Source organism: Schistocerca nitens, chromosome 11, assembly GCF_023898315.1.
Source record: "Schistocerca nitens isolate TAMUIC-IGC-003100 chromosome 11, iqSchNite1.1, whole genome shotgun sequence".
NCBI lineage: Eukaryota > Metazoa > Arthropoda > Insecta > Orthoptera > Acrididae > Schistocerca > Schistocerca nitens.
Window position 1 is genome coordinate 28483652 of NC_064624.1, and position 18913 is coordinate 28502564.

The following is an 18913-nucleotide window of genomic DNA, read 5'->3' on the forward strand; positions in this document are numbered from 1 at the left end:
CTAGTCGAGGAATCTGCAACCTACACAGTTGCAGAACTGTCTGGGACTCTGATTCAGACCTTCGCTCCGCTCTGTACCAAAGAACCACTTTCAGTTGTGCCCATGATGCTACAAATGGTGGGCTCCACCTTCATCTCATAAACGAGACTGTGAGCAGTACTATTTCAGGTAGTCGCCTGAAACTAGATATAATCTCTTCCAATCCAATGTGGTACATATTGTCAGCACCAACGTGAGCCACCACCTACAGCTGACTATGCCACACTTCTCATGGCTTCCGGAAGCACCCATTCCTCTCACTATGCACAGAGAAAGCACAATGGATTCCTTCCGGTCCTATGCAGCCATATCTCTAAATGGCTCCACTACACACCTAACATGAGAGTTCCCAATTAACAGTAATACTACTGCAAATGCCCAGTCTAGCATGCTGAGAGGCTTCCTCTGGAACATGGCAAGTGATTTCATCTGGCTGTTAGATTTCATCAGCCATAGGCAGCACCCAAATCTTTTCATCAGATGAACTGAGCAGGCTCTCTGATTGGCAACATGGAAATTCTTTCACTGCCGCTCACACACTGGAATGACTTGCCACTCACAAACAAGTGAGAGGTCAATCTCAGTGTGGGCAGTACCCAAGGTGACTGCAGCAATGGACCAATCGGTGGAAAACACTGCCTGGAGCTGTGAGCGAAGTATCACGAACTTGGTTCACAGCAATTACTATATCTGCCCATACCAGAGTTGGCATGGTAAATACACACACACACACACACACACACACACACACACACACACACACACACACACACACGAGTTGAAGGTAAGGAACACTGACAAAATTTAAAGTAACTCGCTTCTAACGAAAACATGCACCAGCTCACAGTACTCTGATGTGCTACTGCTGCTACTATGAGAGCTATCACTGGATTTCGCGATCTGAGTACTGCAAGTAACACAAAACAAGTGAGTGATGCAATGCAGACAGTGGCTCTATGCACTACACAGTTAATAAAGTGCATAAATGTGCCTGATAAGTACACAAATGTGCACAAAATACGGGATTTGAAGATCACCACAATTACAACTACAATAATAGTAGATGATGCGAAAATATACTAACAGCAACTGATAAATAAATCGCTCACTGGTAACAAACATCAAAGGATAATGTCAAGTTATGCATCAAAAGTCCCTGTTCTGAGCCAGTTCAAGTATTAATGCTCATGCTGATGAACAGAGAAAATGAGCAAATAAGCTAACACAATGTGCTTTCCTTGCAGGAAAGGCGAAGTCGTTACAGCAGCAGACGTCTGGTGTCAACATAATGTTGTTCAATCAAACCAACTGTTTGAATATCAGTGAGTGTAAGCAACCAGTGTCAGTGTAATATCAAATAGGGTGGTAGTACTTGAAAACTATCAATTTAGTGATGACAAAGTATACTTCTCCTTAGATGAATGACATTGACCATGCAATGTGTCAGAGCAGAGTTCAACCTTGTTCCACAGGAAAGTTTGTTCCCCCCGATGTTACTATTTCTGTAGGGCATTCAGTTGGTACAGTTAAAATATTTAATAACAGAGGGAGCACAGATCTACAGGAGCAGATGGCTACGAAGGAGCTGATTTTTAACATTTTAATGAAATGCAGTACAGGATGAGCTAATGTGTTGGCAAAGAAGGCAATCACATAGCCTCCAATTCTATGACACACTGTGCAGTGATCTGCTGTCGACAGTTTGCCAAACTCTCCACCCATTGGAAACTACCATAGCTCAACTCCATGATGCATTCTCTGCATTGATGGAAGTGGAAATGTATGATTCAACATTAACAGAAGTGAGCACTGAATTATGATATTATTCAAGTTAGTTTATACACCCAGCTATAAGTAAGTTTATAAAACCCCTCCATTTCAATGTAAATAAACTAGTTACCACCATAACCAACTAAACCAGCTGTAGCAGCTCCACATAGTGCGGGTAAAATAGTCGAAGTTCAGTACAGAAGACTGAACAATCTATCTCCAGAGAATATAAATCAATTACGACTGCTTACAGTTCCAGCCGGTGCAGAGAATCGAGCTTATCTGAGCTTTGAAAAATCTGCATCGTCGAGTAATTGTGGAGAGAGTTGTTCATGAGCTTTACAGACCTGCATGCAGAATATTTCTGATAATACGAGGAATGGATTATGTATGGCAGGCTGACCTCTTAAACATGCAAGACTACTTACAAACCAATAATGGTCTAAAGTACATTCTAATGGTCAGACACACATTCCAATTTCGCATGGGCTTACCTTTGAAGGTGAAGACTGGGAAGGTGGTTTCAGAGGTTTCTAAACAATTGTTGCAGACAGGAGTATATTGACTGCCCAATAACCTTGAGGCATACCACATAAGTGAATTTTACGAGAGGCATTTCAAAGCAGAATTGGAATGATGTGGGATAAATCACAATTCAACATTCTCCCATTTGGAAACTGGTACTGCCAAATGGTTGAACTGGACAATCAAAAAACTAATGTGGAAGCAATTTATTCTTCAACATAAGTGCAAATGGCTGAACATACAGCCAGAAATCATTGCAAGTATAATCACATTATTAACCATTCTATTAAGAACAAACCTATTGGTGTCAGAAACGAATTAGAGAAAATCTTTGAACCCAATATGTTCCTCATAGAGCAGGTCATAAAATGTCGAGTGAACAGGGCATTGATGAAATGTCTTAGTTTCTCATCAAAGGTCAACAGCTGGGTGAACACTCGAAATTTGCTAAGTAATATGAAAAGCAAACCTCAAACCATGCAGTAGTGAGACATGAGTGCTAGGAAACACATCAACAGAGTTGAAGGTGGTATTCTCGAGTATCTGCCATTTGAACTTTGTATCTCTCGATAGAATTTCTGTGGAGCTGGAAAAAAATTGAAATAGCGCCTGGCTTATGGTGATAAGGGCTTTAAGGTTCTGGACAATGTATGCAAAAAGCACAACATTGCCTGCACTACAAATGAATATAATTATATTGCAGACTAAATATTCATTGATAAGTCTGCACAGGTATGTCAAGGGATGGATATTGATGTAGGACAACCTATTTCTGCATATGTGGTTGATAAGGCAATGTTTTCTAGAACTTAAATTTGGTACTGGACTAAACTTCAAGCAATAATGAATGCAGCTCACTGCACACTAAACAAGAAGAACCTATGGGGTGTTTAAGAAATTGCATCAAATCAATGGTGATAGTGGCAAAAAGTAGGAAGGAAACGGTGTGTTAAAACGCCCAGATTCCTACCAATACCAAAGACATCTGGTGGAATAATTTTGTTCCTGATACCTAAATTTGCTGGGCTGTCAGCTCTGGTTACATGAGCTAGGAGAGCTGCTATCATATTCCAAGCAGTAAAGAATGCCCGAAAAAGCGAAAACCAAATACAAACAGCTAAAAAGCATAATGACTATGGAGGCCATCACTATCGGTTAAGGCCTATATTTAAAATACAGGAAATGGCTTGGATTGGATATTTTAAAAAGGCCCACAGCAATGGTACTGGAGAGAAGGATTACAAACACTCTTAGATCAGCCTAATCTCGTCAGAAAATTTTAAATCAGTGTAGGACACATTGCTTGAGACAGTGTGGAAATCCAAGAAACATGGAACTGTCAATTTAGATGTTGGTGGGGGTATGGAGCTCTTGGTGATTTAAGGCCACCCGAAGAATTGTGTTGTCACTTCACCAATAGGAATCAGTTGTTTTACAATGTTCGACACTACCATGACTTCAGTTCATACCTGAGGATATTTCTGCCTGATATTTTTCCTCAAAATTGCATAAAAACAAGCAGTATGCACGTCTCCACATAATTTGAAGCTACGATGTAATGACGTTCACTCTAATCACAATTGGTCTAAATTGAAAACAAACAAATTTCCTGCAATATAGGAGCAGGGGGTAGTGATGTACAGCATTGACTGTACTGCAAACACACAAAAGCATAGCTATCACCACAGAATTAATAATAAATTGCATCTATGGAATGGAGAAATTGTGACAATATCTCCTGGCCCTTGCAACAATGACAATTCAAATGTATACTTGATACATATTTTTAAAGGATTTGAGGTACATGCAAATGTTATGTTTAAATCAGAGATGAAAACAACACACATTACAGACTTTCGTCACAAATATTAAACAGGATGGCCACTATGTTTCTCGAAAAAAACAAGTGATGATGCATAATATTGGTAAAATGTTTGAGTTATCAACTGGTGGACATACTGCCAGTCAGTACGATTTGTGCAGAGTGTAATATTGCAACAAATTTTGTACCCTGACAATAGATTAGTCCATACCATTTATGCATTTTTCCCCTGCTTATGAAAGTTAAGAAAATGAAGTCCACGATGAACATGGGCAGCTACATGAAGCCAAGATGGCGAAGGGTTAACAAGCATCAGGAATGTGGGAGGTAACCTGAAGCCAAAAGCGAACTCCAGGAGGTAACAGGGAAGAATGGCGATCCCCATACTGGCAGGCAAAGGAGTCATCAAATAAGATGGAATAGGATGAGTCCCCAGGTGTGAAAGAGAAATGGCATGCTTATCCACTGAGGAGGACATCATACCAGTATGACTAGCAGTCCAGCGTCTTCTGCAGACTCTCAACTGGGCTGGTGAAAAAGCAGCCACTGGAGAAACGTATTCCATCATGGAGTGTGTTCAGACAGCATATGATGAACAGAGGTGCAGAGGAATGAACTAAACACCCACAGTCTAGTTATGAATGGACAAGGGATCACAAGAAATGGAGGAGGGCTGTCTGATCCGTTCCCCTGGAAATACCACTTGGGAAATGTAGGACACTGAGGGATTGGGTACTATGTACAGCCAAGTACGATACATGGGCGGATGAAGGAAGTTTCCTATCAAACATGAGCTCCAGGAATTTCCTGTTTCAGTGAACAAAAGAGCTCAAGGCGCAAGATGTAAAGATGGTGTAAGAAACTCATTCCACCGCCAAATACTTATACAAAAGATTGTGGCAGTGGAAAAGTGAAAGCCACTGCCCATGCTCCATGAGAAAAGACGATAGGAATGACGCTGAAGACGCTGCTCCAGGAAATGTTGACGTAGAACTGCAATAGATACTTGGTGGGAGGCAGCCCATAATATGGTTAAAGGGGATAGCAAAGACAATGATACCCAGGACGAGCATTCAGGCATCCTATTTTCCTGGATAAATGTGCAGGACAAGGCCAAACAATATAAACCTTGGGAAAACATCTTTCAAAACTTCGTCTAGTAAATGGGGCAGATGGCCTCTGAAGCCCCACATGCATAGACTACAGATGATACCAGTCCTCCAGCAGATGTATCGGACTTCTTCCGAATCAAATAATATGGCCATAGTCTTATTTCCACAGGAAACTATTCATGATATCGGATGACGAAGTGAAAACATGGTCAAACGCAGAACAGCATGCTCGAAATCCACACTGTGCAGTGCTTAGCAGTTGGGCAGACTCAAGCCACAAAACCATCTGCCCATGAATCATATCTTCCATCACCCTGGAAACACAGCTGGTGAGAGAAGAAAGGCTTAGGTTGGGTATAACATTGACTTCACATCAGCATCTAGCAAACATGCAATCTGCCCAAATATAATTGTACCTACAAAGGAGAAGGTGCCGACCTACAAGAGAATGCTGCAACATCTCAATGTGAACACTGTCTGGCTCTAGGGCAAATGATCTGGATGAAGTGAGAGCATGGTCTACATCCCTCATAGTAATAGCAACATTGTAGCATTCATGATTCTGAGAGGGTATCAGCTGAGCTTCCTCCATTTGTTTCCCTACATAACAGGATGACCGGAGCGGGTGACATGGTCGAGGTTGTAGGGCATGGCTGGGTAGAAGAAGGTGGCTGTTTTTAGCAATCTTCCTTTTTTTATTGTTGGTTCTTCCAATACATTTTCTGGTAGCTCAGCCTCACCACTCGTGTCGTGGTGAAGACGTACTGATGCACGCAGTCCAGGGAACGCAATGCCGCACTCTGTCAGCAGCTGTGCAGGCGGTAGGAGGTCAGCGGCATGAGGCCCAGTCCAGCTCGCCCCCCTGCTGATGCGGCGGCTCTTGACGACGCCGGGAGTCGCCAATGCAGCAGCGGGCAACACCCTCCGCCAGCCAGTCCTCAAGGACAGCGTCACTGATGACAACGTGACAGTGACTGAACACCCAATCGGTAGAACCGAATGCCGATACCCAACTCTGATGCCCTTAAATAGTGCAGGCCGCTGCTGAATCCGCTGGTTACGCAGCAGCGTGTTTATTAGAAGGTTCTCTATGAGTTGGCTAATGCAACCGCACCACACGCAGCCTGCATCTGCATAATTCTGCTAATGCTGCGTTCTGATGGCTGCCGCACACTTTCACACATACCGATGCTCATTGCAAAACTGCATAATGTGCTGACTGGCCTTCGTCCGCCGTTTGCTGTGAGGCTGGCGCATCACACACTGAAACACCCTAAATCACAATTTCGCATAGTATTTCCTAAAAATAACTTTTTGTCCTCTACAATTCCTCCCTCGTATGAAAAGAATTTGTCCCTGATTTCAACCAAAAAGTCAAACTAACTATAGTCCACAAACACCACAAAATACGATTGATTCACTATTTACACTGGAATCATTCACTTTTATCCTCAGTCTAATCTTTGTCCATAAACATTACTCCGTGTTCTGCTGCAGTGCCTCACAACTGTTCAGTGATTTTGTCTGGACCCTTAGGTTAAAGGTTGGAAGGGCCACCTTCCTCTTGAGCCGACAGTACACTAATTCTACGACAAAGATAAAAATATAAGTGGCGGTGGTTGATGATCCAATAACTAGTAAGTGTTGCTTATGCTCATTACAGTACTTGTGCACTCGTTGAAAAAGATGTTCCATAGTTATACGTCCATCCTGAGCTCGCATCCGGTCCAAAGAGGCGAGCAAAGTTGGGTCTAATGTGCTATTCACATTATCCTGTATCTGCTGCAGTGTTTCATTAAAACTAGAAATATCTACTGCGTCAGCGGTCCCAAAAACAGTTTTTAGGATACGGCCACCCTTGTCTAACCATCCTCTTTCCCTACGGACGTGCGGGATTAACCCTGCAGTTTGCTGCAACTGAGCTTGTAACCATGCAAAAGCTGTTCGTAGTAGCTGATATTGCCCCTGTGTGTCATTAAACCTTGACTGATTAGCCACCATGGAATGAAGTTCATTAAATGTATGCTCTAATTCACAGATTTCGTCTTCAACCGCCCAAATATTACAGTCCACCCTTAAGGTCCATTGATGTCCGGACATAATTACGTCCCCTTATCGCGAGAACAAAACACCACTTGATATACGACGCACCTTCAAAGCTTCAGCTAAGTTGCAACAGCAAAACAGAATAACTATGCTGAGAGACAGTGCACACCTTCCTTCTTCCCTCTTCAGCGCAACCCATGACGCTGGAACTGCTGGTCTTACCAGAACGTCACGCCTTCTGAGAAACAAAAGAAAAACAACTCACATTAACTCTTCCTTTTTACACGTGGCCTAAGAGCATAACAGCATGTCTGATCGCTTCAACAATTAACATTGTTTTCTTGTTTATCTACTCCTTACTTATTCTTTTTCTTAGATTCACCTTTCTCTCCACTAGAAGTTACTGCAGACAATGAAGGCAGTTCCTCAAAAATCCCCTTTAAAGGCCTAATTCAGCTCACATGCACAATAGTAGGGAGAGTTGGAGGCTGTAATTTGGCATTCACCAGCGATGTCACCTCGATCACCTGGAAAGGACCTTGATAATGGGATACAAATGTTTTCGTTTTGCCTTTTGGCACATACCGATTAGTCATCACCCATTGCCCTACATGATAATTGGGTAAAGCCGCCTTTCCATTGTGAACTTTGTCCTGTCTCTCTAACACTTTAGTGTTCATTTTTTTCACCTGCCACCAGATTGTTTTCAACTTTGTGGATAAATCCTTAACCGCCGAAATATCGGTTCCTGGTGGGGTCTTGAGCAATTCAAAAGGAGATGGCATCTTCTGACCGAACATTACTTCATATGGAGGCAATCCTGTACTTTCATGCACTTTTGAGTTATACGCCGCAGTTACAAACGCCAATAAGGTATCCCAATTGTTGTGTTGCGAATTTACATACTAACTTAACATTTTAGCTATTGTACGATGAACTTTCTCAGTCCGACCATTAGCCTGCGGGTGTAAATGCTCGTTCTCAATTTCTTTGCATGAAACAACTTGCATAACTGTTTCATCAAATCGGACAAAGTTTGACCCCTGATCTGTAATTATAGTTTCAGGTGTTCCGAATTTCAATATCCATTGATGTACCATGGCGTGAGCCATGGTTTCGGCTCCCTGGTCTGGAATGGCTGTCAGACACATGGTGCGAAAAAGGGTATATTATTGTTAAAACATAGCGATTACCCGCTGGTGTTTGCACATGGTCCTAAGACGTCTACGCCAAGTACTTTGAGAGGTCTATCCGCTTCCGGTAGTCATTGCAACACAATTTTCTGATGACTCAATTCCGCCCGTTGAGCAAACAGAATGCAATTCTTTACGTACTGATCGACACCTTGCCTACGCGTTGATAACTCTGTGCTACCCTCCTTTCCGTTGCTCTTCGACCCGAATGACCAGAACACATTGAATCATGTGCTTGCCTTAAAATTTCGCTTCGCAATTTTTCTGGTACGACTATGCGTGGACCGTTCCTAGCTTTATGGTACAATATCCCGTCATCCACGACAAACTGTCGCTGCAAGGTAAATCGTTGACAATCTGTTTCAGCAGTTTGTGCCTCCGTCCATTCGTTCTCATTTATTCCTGTGCATTCTATGGCGCATACTTTACGGCTCAGACCATCAGCGTTTCCATGCGATTTACCCGGTCGATGTATCACTTCAAAATCATACTCACTAAGATGCAAAGCCCACTTAGTTAATCTATTTGTTGGGTCTTTAAGCCCTAACAACCACTTAAGTGCTGCATGGCCATTAATCGCCCTGAAACGTCTTCCATACAAATAACACCGGAAATAGGTTATTCCGAAAATTAATGCCAGTAACTCCTTCTCGGTTGTTGAGTAATTTTTTTCCTGCATTTTTTAGCCGTCTGGAGGCATATGCTGTCGGGTGTTCCTGCCCATCTATTTCCTGCGATAATACAATACCCAAAGCAAAATTGCTACAGTAACAAGATAATATAAACTGGTTGCTAAAATTTGGAAAAGCCAAAACCGGACTACATGTTAACATCTTTAACTTTTGAAAGTATCTTCGCATTCTGCTGACCAGCGAAATTTTGCTCCCTTCTTCAACAACTGCGTGAGGGGCCTTGATATTTCCACAAATTTTGCAATATACCTCCTGTAAAAATTGGCGAGACCTAAGTAAGACTGCAACTCCTTTACTTTTGGAGGTGTCGGAAAATTCATTACCATCTCTACAAGTTTTGGATCCATGTGGACAGCCTCCTGTCCTATAATATGACCTAGATAACTGGCTTCTTGCAACAAAAAATGACATTTTTCCATATGAAGAGTTAACCGCGCTGCTTTCAGACGTTCGAAAACTTCGCGCAAATGGTGCACATGTTCTTGCACGTCCTTTGAGAAAACAATTATGTCGTCCAAATATACCATACACTGATTAGGTTTCAGCCCTCGTAACACGCTATCTAGTAACCGTTGGAAGGTTGCCGGATCATTTTTGAGTTCGAAAGGCATTCGCCGATACTGTAAATGACCTGTAGGTGTTGAAAAAGCTGTCTTCAGTCAGTCTTCCAGGGCGACCTCCAACTGGTGGTACGCGCTTCGAAGATCCAAGGTCGTGAAGTACCGACATTGACCCAAATTATCCAGAGTTTCAGTGATATTAGGCATTGGGTATGCATCCGATACAGTTTTTTGATTCAGGAAACGATAATCACAACAAAAACGATATGCCTTGCCCCCATCAGGTGATTTTGTACCCACTCTTACGACACGAGCGGACCAGGGACTACTACTGGTTTCTATTATCCCATCCCTAAGCTGTTGATTAATAAATTCTTTCATGACAGGCTGTACGCTTTTTGGAACACGATATGGAAGTTTATGAACCGGTGCTTCATTCCCAGTGGGGATGTAATGCTGAACTAACGGTGTGGCGGGCAGTGGACCATTAGAATTAAATAACTGTTTATGTTTCGTCAAAAGGTTTTCCATGACTTCTCTGTCTTGCCCTTTTAAATGTGCTACTTTACCCCTCAGTGCGGGCCAGCTGACAGACTCTCCCGGCATTGTGTAATCTGCTGCAAAATCCTTATCCAGTTCATCTTCCCCTATTATCTCCAGATTCGCTATTGCAGTACCCCGTGCTAATTGCACCTCTTCAAGGCCAAAGTTATTAATACTGACAGGCACAACCTTTTTTCCTTTTATCTTCCGCATGTAGGACATGCTACAGCACGTAAAACACTTCACTTTATCCAACAGCTCATTCTCAGACAAGGGTTCAACGACACACAACGAATTAACAGACACGCTAGCTCCAACATCTGCCCAGATTATTTTCCCTGTACCCTTCAGTATAGTATCGCACGAGTTAACCCTAAGAGACCTTGCACGCAGTTTAGGTGGCCCACCCGATGTCTGGGCAGTTCCTTGCGACAGTAATGGTTTTTCGGCCACAGAACCTAGGCGAAATTGTATTCTGTCCAGTTCTACTGTACGCTGTGGGTTAACTTTTGCATGATGCACAACCTGGAAATCCAATCCCAGTATGACATCATAGCTGCTGCCAACAACTGGAAGAACTTTTACCTTCACCTGGAAGTTCCTCATTTCCACTCTGAAGTTTAACATCACTGATCTGAGTGACTCCACCTGTCCCCCACCCACTCCAATTAACGCCCAGCATGGTGGTTTTAATTATACTTTACTGAGTACACTTCTACTTGCCACGGATACCTGAGACCCGGTATCCAATAAAAATTTGCACGGTCTGCCCCTCACCATGCCGGTCAGAAAAAATCGGCCACTGATTCTGCACTAGCATTAATCCCTACCGGGGGTGTTGCACAGTGGACACACCACCCCCTACCCCATTTAACTGAGGGAGGTGAGGCCCACCTTGCGGTTTCCTATCATGTTTCTGCCAGGACCCATTGCAATTACGCTCCCGATGACCCCAACGTCTGCATTTCCTGCACTGCACTTCCTTGCAATCGCGTCTAATGTGTCCCGTCCAACCACATCTGAAACATTTTATTTCTGCATTAAATACTGCTTTCCTGGCTCGCGTCTTTGATACTGCTTCAACTTCCTCTAAAGCCACAGCAATTCCGACTGCCTCATTGAGAGTCTTAGGGAACTCCATCCTAATCTTGCGGGAGGTTTCGGGTTGTATTCCCCACAAAAATGCGTCTAGTGCCCTCTGCTCAGCTTCCTGCTGAATGACTTCATTAACCCTATCGGAATGCGTTAGCTCACAGGTTTTAACATTAATTTTTCGAATTCGATGTACAAAAGCTTGTATTGATTCCCCATTCCTTTGATACATTCTATTCAATTGTTCCCGATAATATCTAGACGTATTTTTCCTCCGATACCTTTCCAGCAACCCTTTTTTGAATACTTCAATCCCTTAATTCTTCATGGCATGTAACGTATGCTCTGGCATCCCCAGTTACTTTCAACTTAGCCACATGCATGAGTGTTTCTGCACCCCAAAATTTCCCAATTTAGCAGCCGTCCTGAGGTTCTCAAAAAAAATCATAACATCCTCCCCAGCTTTTCCCGAGAAAGGGGTGACCAAAGACGCAGTGTTAGTGTCAAGAATTATTGCATTAACAGGAAACCGTTCTTTGCTCACTTCTTTAGACCGAGCAAGGTCTATCTCTAATTCCGGCATTCGCTCAATTAGCTGCTGAATAGCCATCTCGGCTGACAGACTGCTCTGTCACTACCAGCTATCGAATCCAGACTACAGTAAGCCCAGAAAGAAGAACAGGAAAGGAAGACTGACTATGCCACAGGTTCAGACAAACCACCAAACGAAAAACTGGCACTTACTTATCATGTTGCAGGAGTTGCTGATCCATTGTTGCCCTTCTCAGGTGCCACATATCCTCGTCGATTCCCAGCCACAATTTCCTCAAAGTCCAAGGAGAAGACCACTGGTGTCACTAATTCTAACAGGAGTGTGTGATGCACAGGTTGCCCGACTAACACCACTTGTAATAGGACGATCGGAGCGGGTGATGTGGTCAGGGTTGTAGGGCATGGCTGGGTAGAAGAAGGTGGCTGTTTTTAGCAATCTTCCTATTTATTGTTGGTTCTTCCAATACATTTTCTGGTAGCTCAGCCCCACCACTCGTGTCGTGGTAGAGACGTGCTGACGCACGCAGTCCGGGGAACGCGATGCCACACTGTCAGCAGCTGTGCAGGCGGTAGGAGGTCAGCGGCATGAGGCCCGGCCCAGCTCATCCCACTGCAGACACGGCGGCTAGCGACAGCGACAGAATGCCCAATCGGTCGAACCGAATGCCAGCGCCCACCTCTGATGCCCTTAAATAGTGCAGGCCGCTGCTGAATTCGCCAGTTACACAGCGGCATGTTTATTAGAAGGTTCTCGATGAGTTGGCTAACGCAACCGTGCCACACGCAGCCCACACCTGCATAATTCTGCTAATGCTGTGTTCTGATGGCTGCTGCGCACGTACACACATACAGACACTCATTTCAAAACTGCGTCACCTGCATAACGCATTGGCCAGCCTTCATCCATCGTTTGCCATGAGGCTGGCGCATCGCGCACTGAAACACACTAAATCAAAATTTCGCACCGTATTTCCTAAAAATAACTCCCTTGTCCTCTACACATGGGAGGAAGGCACCGTTATAGTTGGTGGGACTTGAAATCTCTCTAAAATAGCTGTCCGAGGTGTTGGAGATATCATGGGAGTTGACATCATGGTCATACCAGGAATTGGGGAATCAAGTTTGGTCCCAGAGAGCCGATGAATGTTTCTCCACACAACAGAAGAGGGAGTGAAACTTAAAATACCTAATAAACGACATCCAGGTAGGTTTTTTAGTATCCCAAAACATGTGACAACACTGCACAACCTCTCTTCATAATTAATATAACTCACCATCATAGGATGTGCTCCAGTGAAACACGTCGCTGCATGCCTCAGTCTACCAGGGACCAGGACATGCTACAGTCAACTTTAAGTACATGGCATGGACAATTCTGCAGCAGTAAGGATAAGTTTTGGAAGATACTTTACCTGGTCATCACAGCTGTGTAAAGGGGGATGAGTAAAGCCTCCAGTCGGCCTTCGAAAGCTGCTAATTGGCTTTGCACTCAGGTGGGGTAAGAGTCTGAATAGACAGCACACAGAAAGTGATCATTTGAGTATGTGTCAGAGGGAATGGGCCATTCGAGATGACGGGCAAGCTGGACAGTGCAGAACAAGAGGTCTAAATGGTAATAAATGTGCATGGAATCTGAAAGGAACATGGCTGTTTCACTGGTATGAGAGAGTATTCAGGACGTCAGCTAAGACGAAACCTCTTTGACAGGTTCTCCTAGAGCCCCAAAGCAGATAGTGGGCATTAAACTAACCAAGCAGCAAAAAGGAGTGAGGGAGCTGACCAATGAGCTGGACCAAGTCAAACTTGGTAACAGCAAATCATGGAGGAGTGTAGATGTTACAAAAGAGAAAAGATGAAATGAGGAACAAGAGTGCAGACTGCCGTAGCTAGCAGTCAAGTGTTCGACGATATTGATGACCAACATGGCTCCCCCATGAGGTGGAATGCTGTCTGTGGGGGAAAGGTGAAAAAGGACCAGAAGAAACATGACAGGTCAAAGGGGTTGTGAGGACAATTTTTATTCTGGGAAGCAGAAAAAAACTGACACTGCAATTCCAAGAACAGCTGTAATTCCCGTTGGCTCAATCTAATGCCACAAATGTTCCATTGGAGAAGTCATAATGGAGATTGGGGAGGAGGGAACAAATGAAGGTTAGTCACCTTGGTATCTGCTGAGTGCCCGTCTTCAAAAATTCACTTTTACAGGAGCAGAGGCTGGAGAATCCTGTTCCATGAGATCTACAAACATATTGGCATTCTCCCTGAGCCATCCTGTGAATTCCATGGCAGAAAACTGGTAGGCAGCGGGCACCAGCAAAATGGAGGTCAGGCAGGTGAGGGTATATGTGCCAACACCACTGAAGAGGATCTCCTAGTCAAGGAAGGTGAAGACAGTTTGTTTTTGTATGATTTCTTAGAACTTTCTGGTTGCCAGATAAATATGTTTTTTAGCTGTACAAACTCTTTGCGGGAGTATTGCTTTTGTCCTATCAGATTGACTGTTGTGTAACAGGTTATTTCACCACCAGGGCAAAGATCAGATGGCTTGTTGCGCAGCTGTAGGAGGAGATGGGGATGCTACTGTGACCTGGGTGACTTCACTACGGCAATACTGAAATTGTGGTCACAAGTCTGGGTGGGCATATCCTCCATTATGCATAGCATAGCAAAAACGGTACTGTAAATGCGAATCATAAAATTCACAGATTTTGACTAGCTAACAACTGTGAGTGACAAAGTGGAGTTTGATGTCATTCACTCAGATGTCCTATATGGCTCACTCGTTAAGACACATGGGAAATTCATGGGATTACAATTGATACAGCAGAGAGGAGGAGGAAACTGCTACCCTCGTGAGCATCTTTGCCAAGAGTAACACATTTGGCAATGTTTCGATTGGATACGTGTTTTAATAAAATGTTGACACTTGTAGGAACTCATCTGGTTTGGAATGTAAGGTTGGACCGTGATGACTTCATAGCCTGCCTGAATCTTTGAGGCAAACAATACTCGAGCAAACGGTAGAAAAAGAATGCATGTGGGCATTAAATTTGCATCCATCTTTTTCATTACTCAATGGGCTGCAGTGATGCCATGATGAGAGAGATGACTGTGGACTTCTCCCTCAGTGAGGCCATCAAGCATCAGAATGTAAAGAACACCATGTGAAGAGTTCAGTGTAAGATGGTTCTCCACACGAACAGGATAGCTCTGGATATGTGATGCTGTAAGCAGTTGAGCTTGAGAATAACAATACGTCTTCAGAAGCAAAGTTGCATTACATACATGAGAATAGGATGTCACAGGGCCTACAACTGCAACACCACCTTTCACAATAATGCACACATTAATTGTAGCAAAGGACAGACCACCTGCAGTACATGATACCATGAGGAACCGAGGTGCAGTTGGGAGGGTCTTCAAATCTTTAGCCTCATTCTGTTTATGTTTAGTAGACACGCACTAAGATGGTGAGCCACAGCAAAAAAAAAAAAAAAAAAAAAAATCTCCATGATTGCCAACATCTACAATGGCATGCTCCTTCCAACCAGGGGGGGGGGGGGGGCACACTCAGAGGGGGGATTCACCCACCGTAAATGACTGTTCACACTTCAGGTCACACCTCCCAAACTCCTGACAGAGGGACCAATTGGGATTTGGGAAGGTAACAGCTTAGGCAGTTACCCCTCTCTAGGCATGGACTGTATCAGAGTATGTGCAAACCCTACCTGTTGACCAGGAGCTGGGAATTATGCATTACCTTGTCACCTGTAATGTGTCTCATGAATGGGCCAGCCTTCAGGAACACACCGGGATGAAGGAGAAACAAAGAGAATGAGGATTCACCAGTTAAGTCTTCACAACCTTACTGAAAGTGGCACCAGATACATAAGATTCTTCTTGATGGTGGCCTGTACACTGTCACCACTACGAGCTTGTGTGATTCCTGAGCACCAATGTGGCACAGCATTGAAAGAGCTGTTCAACACTATATTCATTAATCGGGAAGGCCAGGAATCAGCTCCAATTTTTGGATATATACCCACTCATCCTTCCTTCTTACTTTTCTATTGCAGTATATTAGCTTGTGCTCATCAAGATGAATCTATTGAATTTCAGTGATTTTCATGCAACATTCCGCATTCAGCCCAATACAGGTGCTGACATTCCACCTGAACTTTTGTTTTCCTGTATGCATATTAGACATTCGCTCTACATATTTAGGAACAGTGACATAATGGTTGTTGCAGAGAATAGCATTACTGACCATACTGCCTTGTAATGTTGTTGCTTATCAGTAATACTGAATAATTACAGTAGTGCATTTTATATCTGAAGTACTATCACAATTAATAAATAAAAATTTGTATTACTCAAAAAGTTCTGCAATGAATTATGAAAACTTACCTTGCACTATCATGTGTGTATCTTGTTGAGGTTTCCACCTGAAACATTTCAAGAAATGTAAAGTGATTTACAAATGATGAAACAGCAAATAAACACCATTATACTAACACCCACCAACATGTGATTGGTCCACAAAATGCTGTAAGTGAGGCTTGAAAATATCATTAGAGGAGACATGATAAAAGTGTTGCAATTACTGAAACAGAATGGTAGTAAGAATTCACTCTTCATTTTCTCCCTTTGTCTTCAGTACTGTATATAACAACACAAGCCAGTAATTGAGTTGTAATCATACTTCCTCCAACACTTCACAAAGAAAAGTGACCAAAAAATCTTTAATCTGCCATGCACTTGCACCTTGGGTGAAATTTTCGTTTACTTTTTCGTATTATGAAAACTGTCATTCACTGACAGTTGAATCGATCATCAGAAGTGACACATTTGATCCTTTGTGCTCTGGGCAGCCCAGACCAACTTGTAGAGGTGAGGAGTGACTTCTAAACCCAACCTTAAGTTCACATCCAAAACTACATACAGGCTTTGACCATTAAATATAGAAACATTAATAAATATTGGCAAACTCTAAATACTTTCAGGCATTGTAAATGGACAAGTTAAAGTTGGCACAACAAAGTAGTACTTTCACAGATGAAGAAATACCACGTTCAGAGAACTGTAGATTCTTCGCAGAGAACACAGGGAAAAAATTCATGAAACTACTCCAGGACTGTATTCATAAATGGCAAATCTATGTTGCAATTGGTACCAAATTTTTCCATTACCTCCAGAAAGACTCTCTCTCTGCAATAATTCAATATGTAAATGAGAGGTACACAATCATCAATTTTATTAAATTTTTTATCCTCAAACTGGTACAGAATGGAGGTGAGAACATTTTCTGCCTAAACTGCTATCAAACGTATTTATTCACAACTGGAATTACGACTTATGCCATTCTCAAGTGAGAGCTTACTATGAACTAAGTCAAAGCCATTAAATGTAACATCTGGCGCATGGGGAGTGGAAATTAAGATGTGCAGTATGACATGACTTTGATGGAAATTATTACAAGAAGTACTACTACTGTATAGGCATACAGATGACAAAGACACTTGTCTTATAATGAATATGGACTTTGTAAACATGGTTGACACAAAGAAAGTGTTCTCAAACGGAATTACAAAGCATTCCTATGTCATACTGAGCTATTACTTGAGAATCGTACAACTGCCTAATTAACAATTTTGAATAAATACATTCTGTAACAGTCCAGGGAGAATTTTTTTCATTTATAAACGTCTGCCTCACTGTGGATGTAAGAAAAAAGGAAAAATGATAAAAAAAGATATTTAGCAAAATTGTTAGCAGCGAACACCCCCCACCCCCACATACACCACCAAAAAGATATGAAGTCAACAATAACATGATTTGGGAATATCAGATAGCTTATGTGCCAATAGCAAAGCGCAATTCCAAAAATATGATTAATTTCAGAGTCAGACATAGATACCTGTTGACATTGACCATTACCACTGAATAATAAAAGTAAGATTCCCGGCCTAGAATAACTGATAACTATGTTCACAGAAGATTCAAAGAAATTCCATGAAAATTCAAGTAGGAAGCAACTGCAGAAATTCTAAAATGCAAGATATATAAGAGATAGCTTAGGACAGCAAGGTCCTATGAAGGGAAAATCATAAGACTAAAGGAGCAAAATACTATTGGAATACATTTGTAAAATTTTAGAAGCAAGACTGCTTTTATTCAATATTCTTAAAGAATCTGAAATACAGAAGACAACACGAGTCCTATTAAAAGAACTTCAGTCTCATTTGAGATATGAACAGACTTTAGCTAAGGCAATGGACTAACACCATTCTTCTTTCAGACCATACTTGAACAAGTGAACACTGAACAGATGGAGCAGTTGTCAGAATCTAATACCAGAAGTTGAATACTACTTAGAAAATGGATAATGTCAAAATTGTCTGTTCAAATTTTGTAGATAACTTAGAAATACTGACAGTGTAGAGAAAGCACAAAACAGATAGGAAGAGAAACAGTAGGAAAATCATTACTACTCATCTCCTCTGATAAGAAGCGGTGAAGCAGTAATGGCTAACAGGACTGCAACATCCCAATAAAATACGAAGTATGGGAGTAACAGGGGAAGACAAATTTAAGTATCTAGGAGAAGTCATGTAGCCAAAACTCCGACTTTCAAGGCAGTCATTTGGCCAGAATACACATCTGTTTCACAAGTACTAATTTTAGAATCAACAAAAGATAGTGAAAATTACCATAAAAGAAAAGATATTTGGAAACAGAACACCAGCAAAAACATTTAAATTCATAAGCAATACAGAAGTATAGATAAATATGTAGGAAAATAACTGGAGACAAAATTTGGCAAAGAAGGCTAATGAGTCTTAGCATACAGAAAAGAAAAACTGCACAGCAGTACTAAAAACATAAAAAAATAACTCATTGGCTTACAGAAGTGCACAAAGACCTATAAGGAACTTGTATAAATAAGCAAGAAATTGAATCAAACCAA

General features: G+C 42.3%; 1 protein-coding gene across 1 annotated transcript in view; it reads right to left on the minus strand.

Annotated features, from left to right (window-relative positions):
- The window catches only part of LOC126213527 (zinc finger protein 708-like), a 139150-nt gene that overhangs the window by 30876 nt on the left and 89361 nt on the right, over positions 1–18913 (minus strand). The window contains exon 4 of the mRNA XM_049941371.1: positions 16354–16391. Within this exon, the coding sequence (XP_049797328.1) occupies positions 16354–16391 (38 nt within the window). The remainder of the gene's footprint in view (positions 1–16353; positions 16392–18913) is intronic.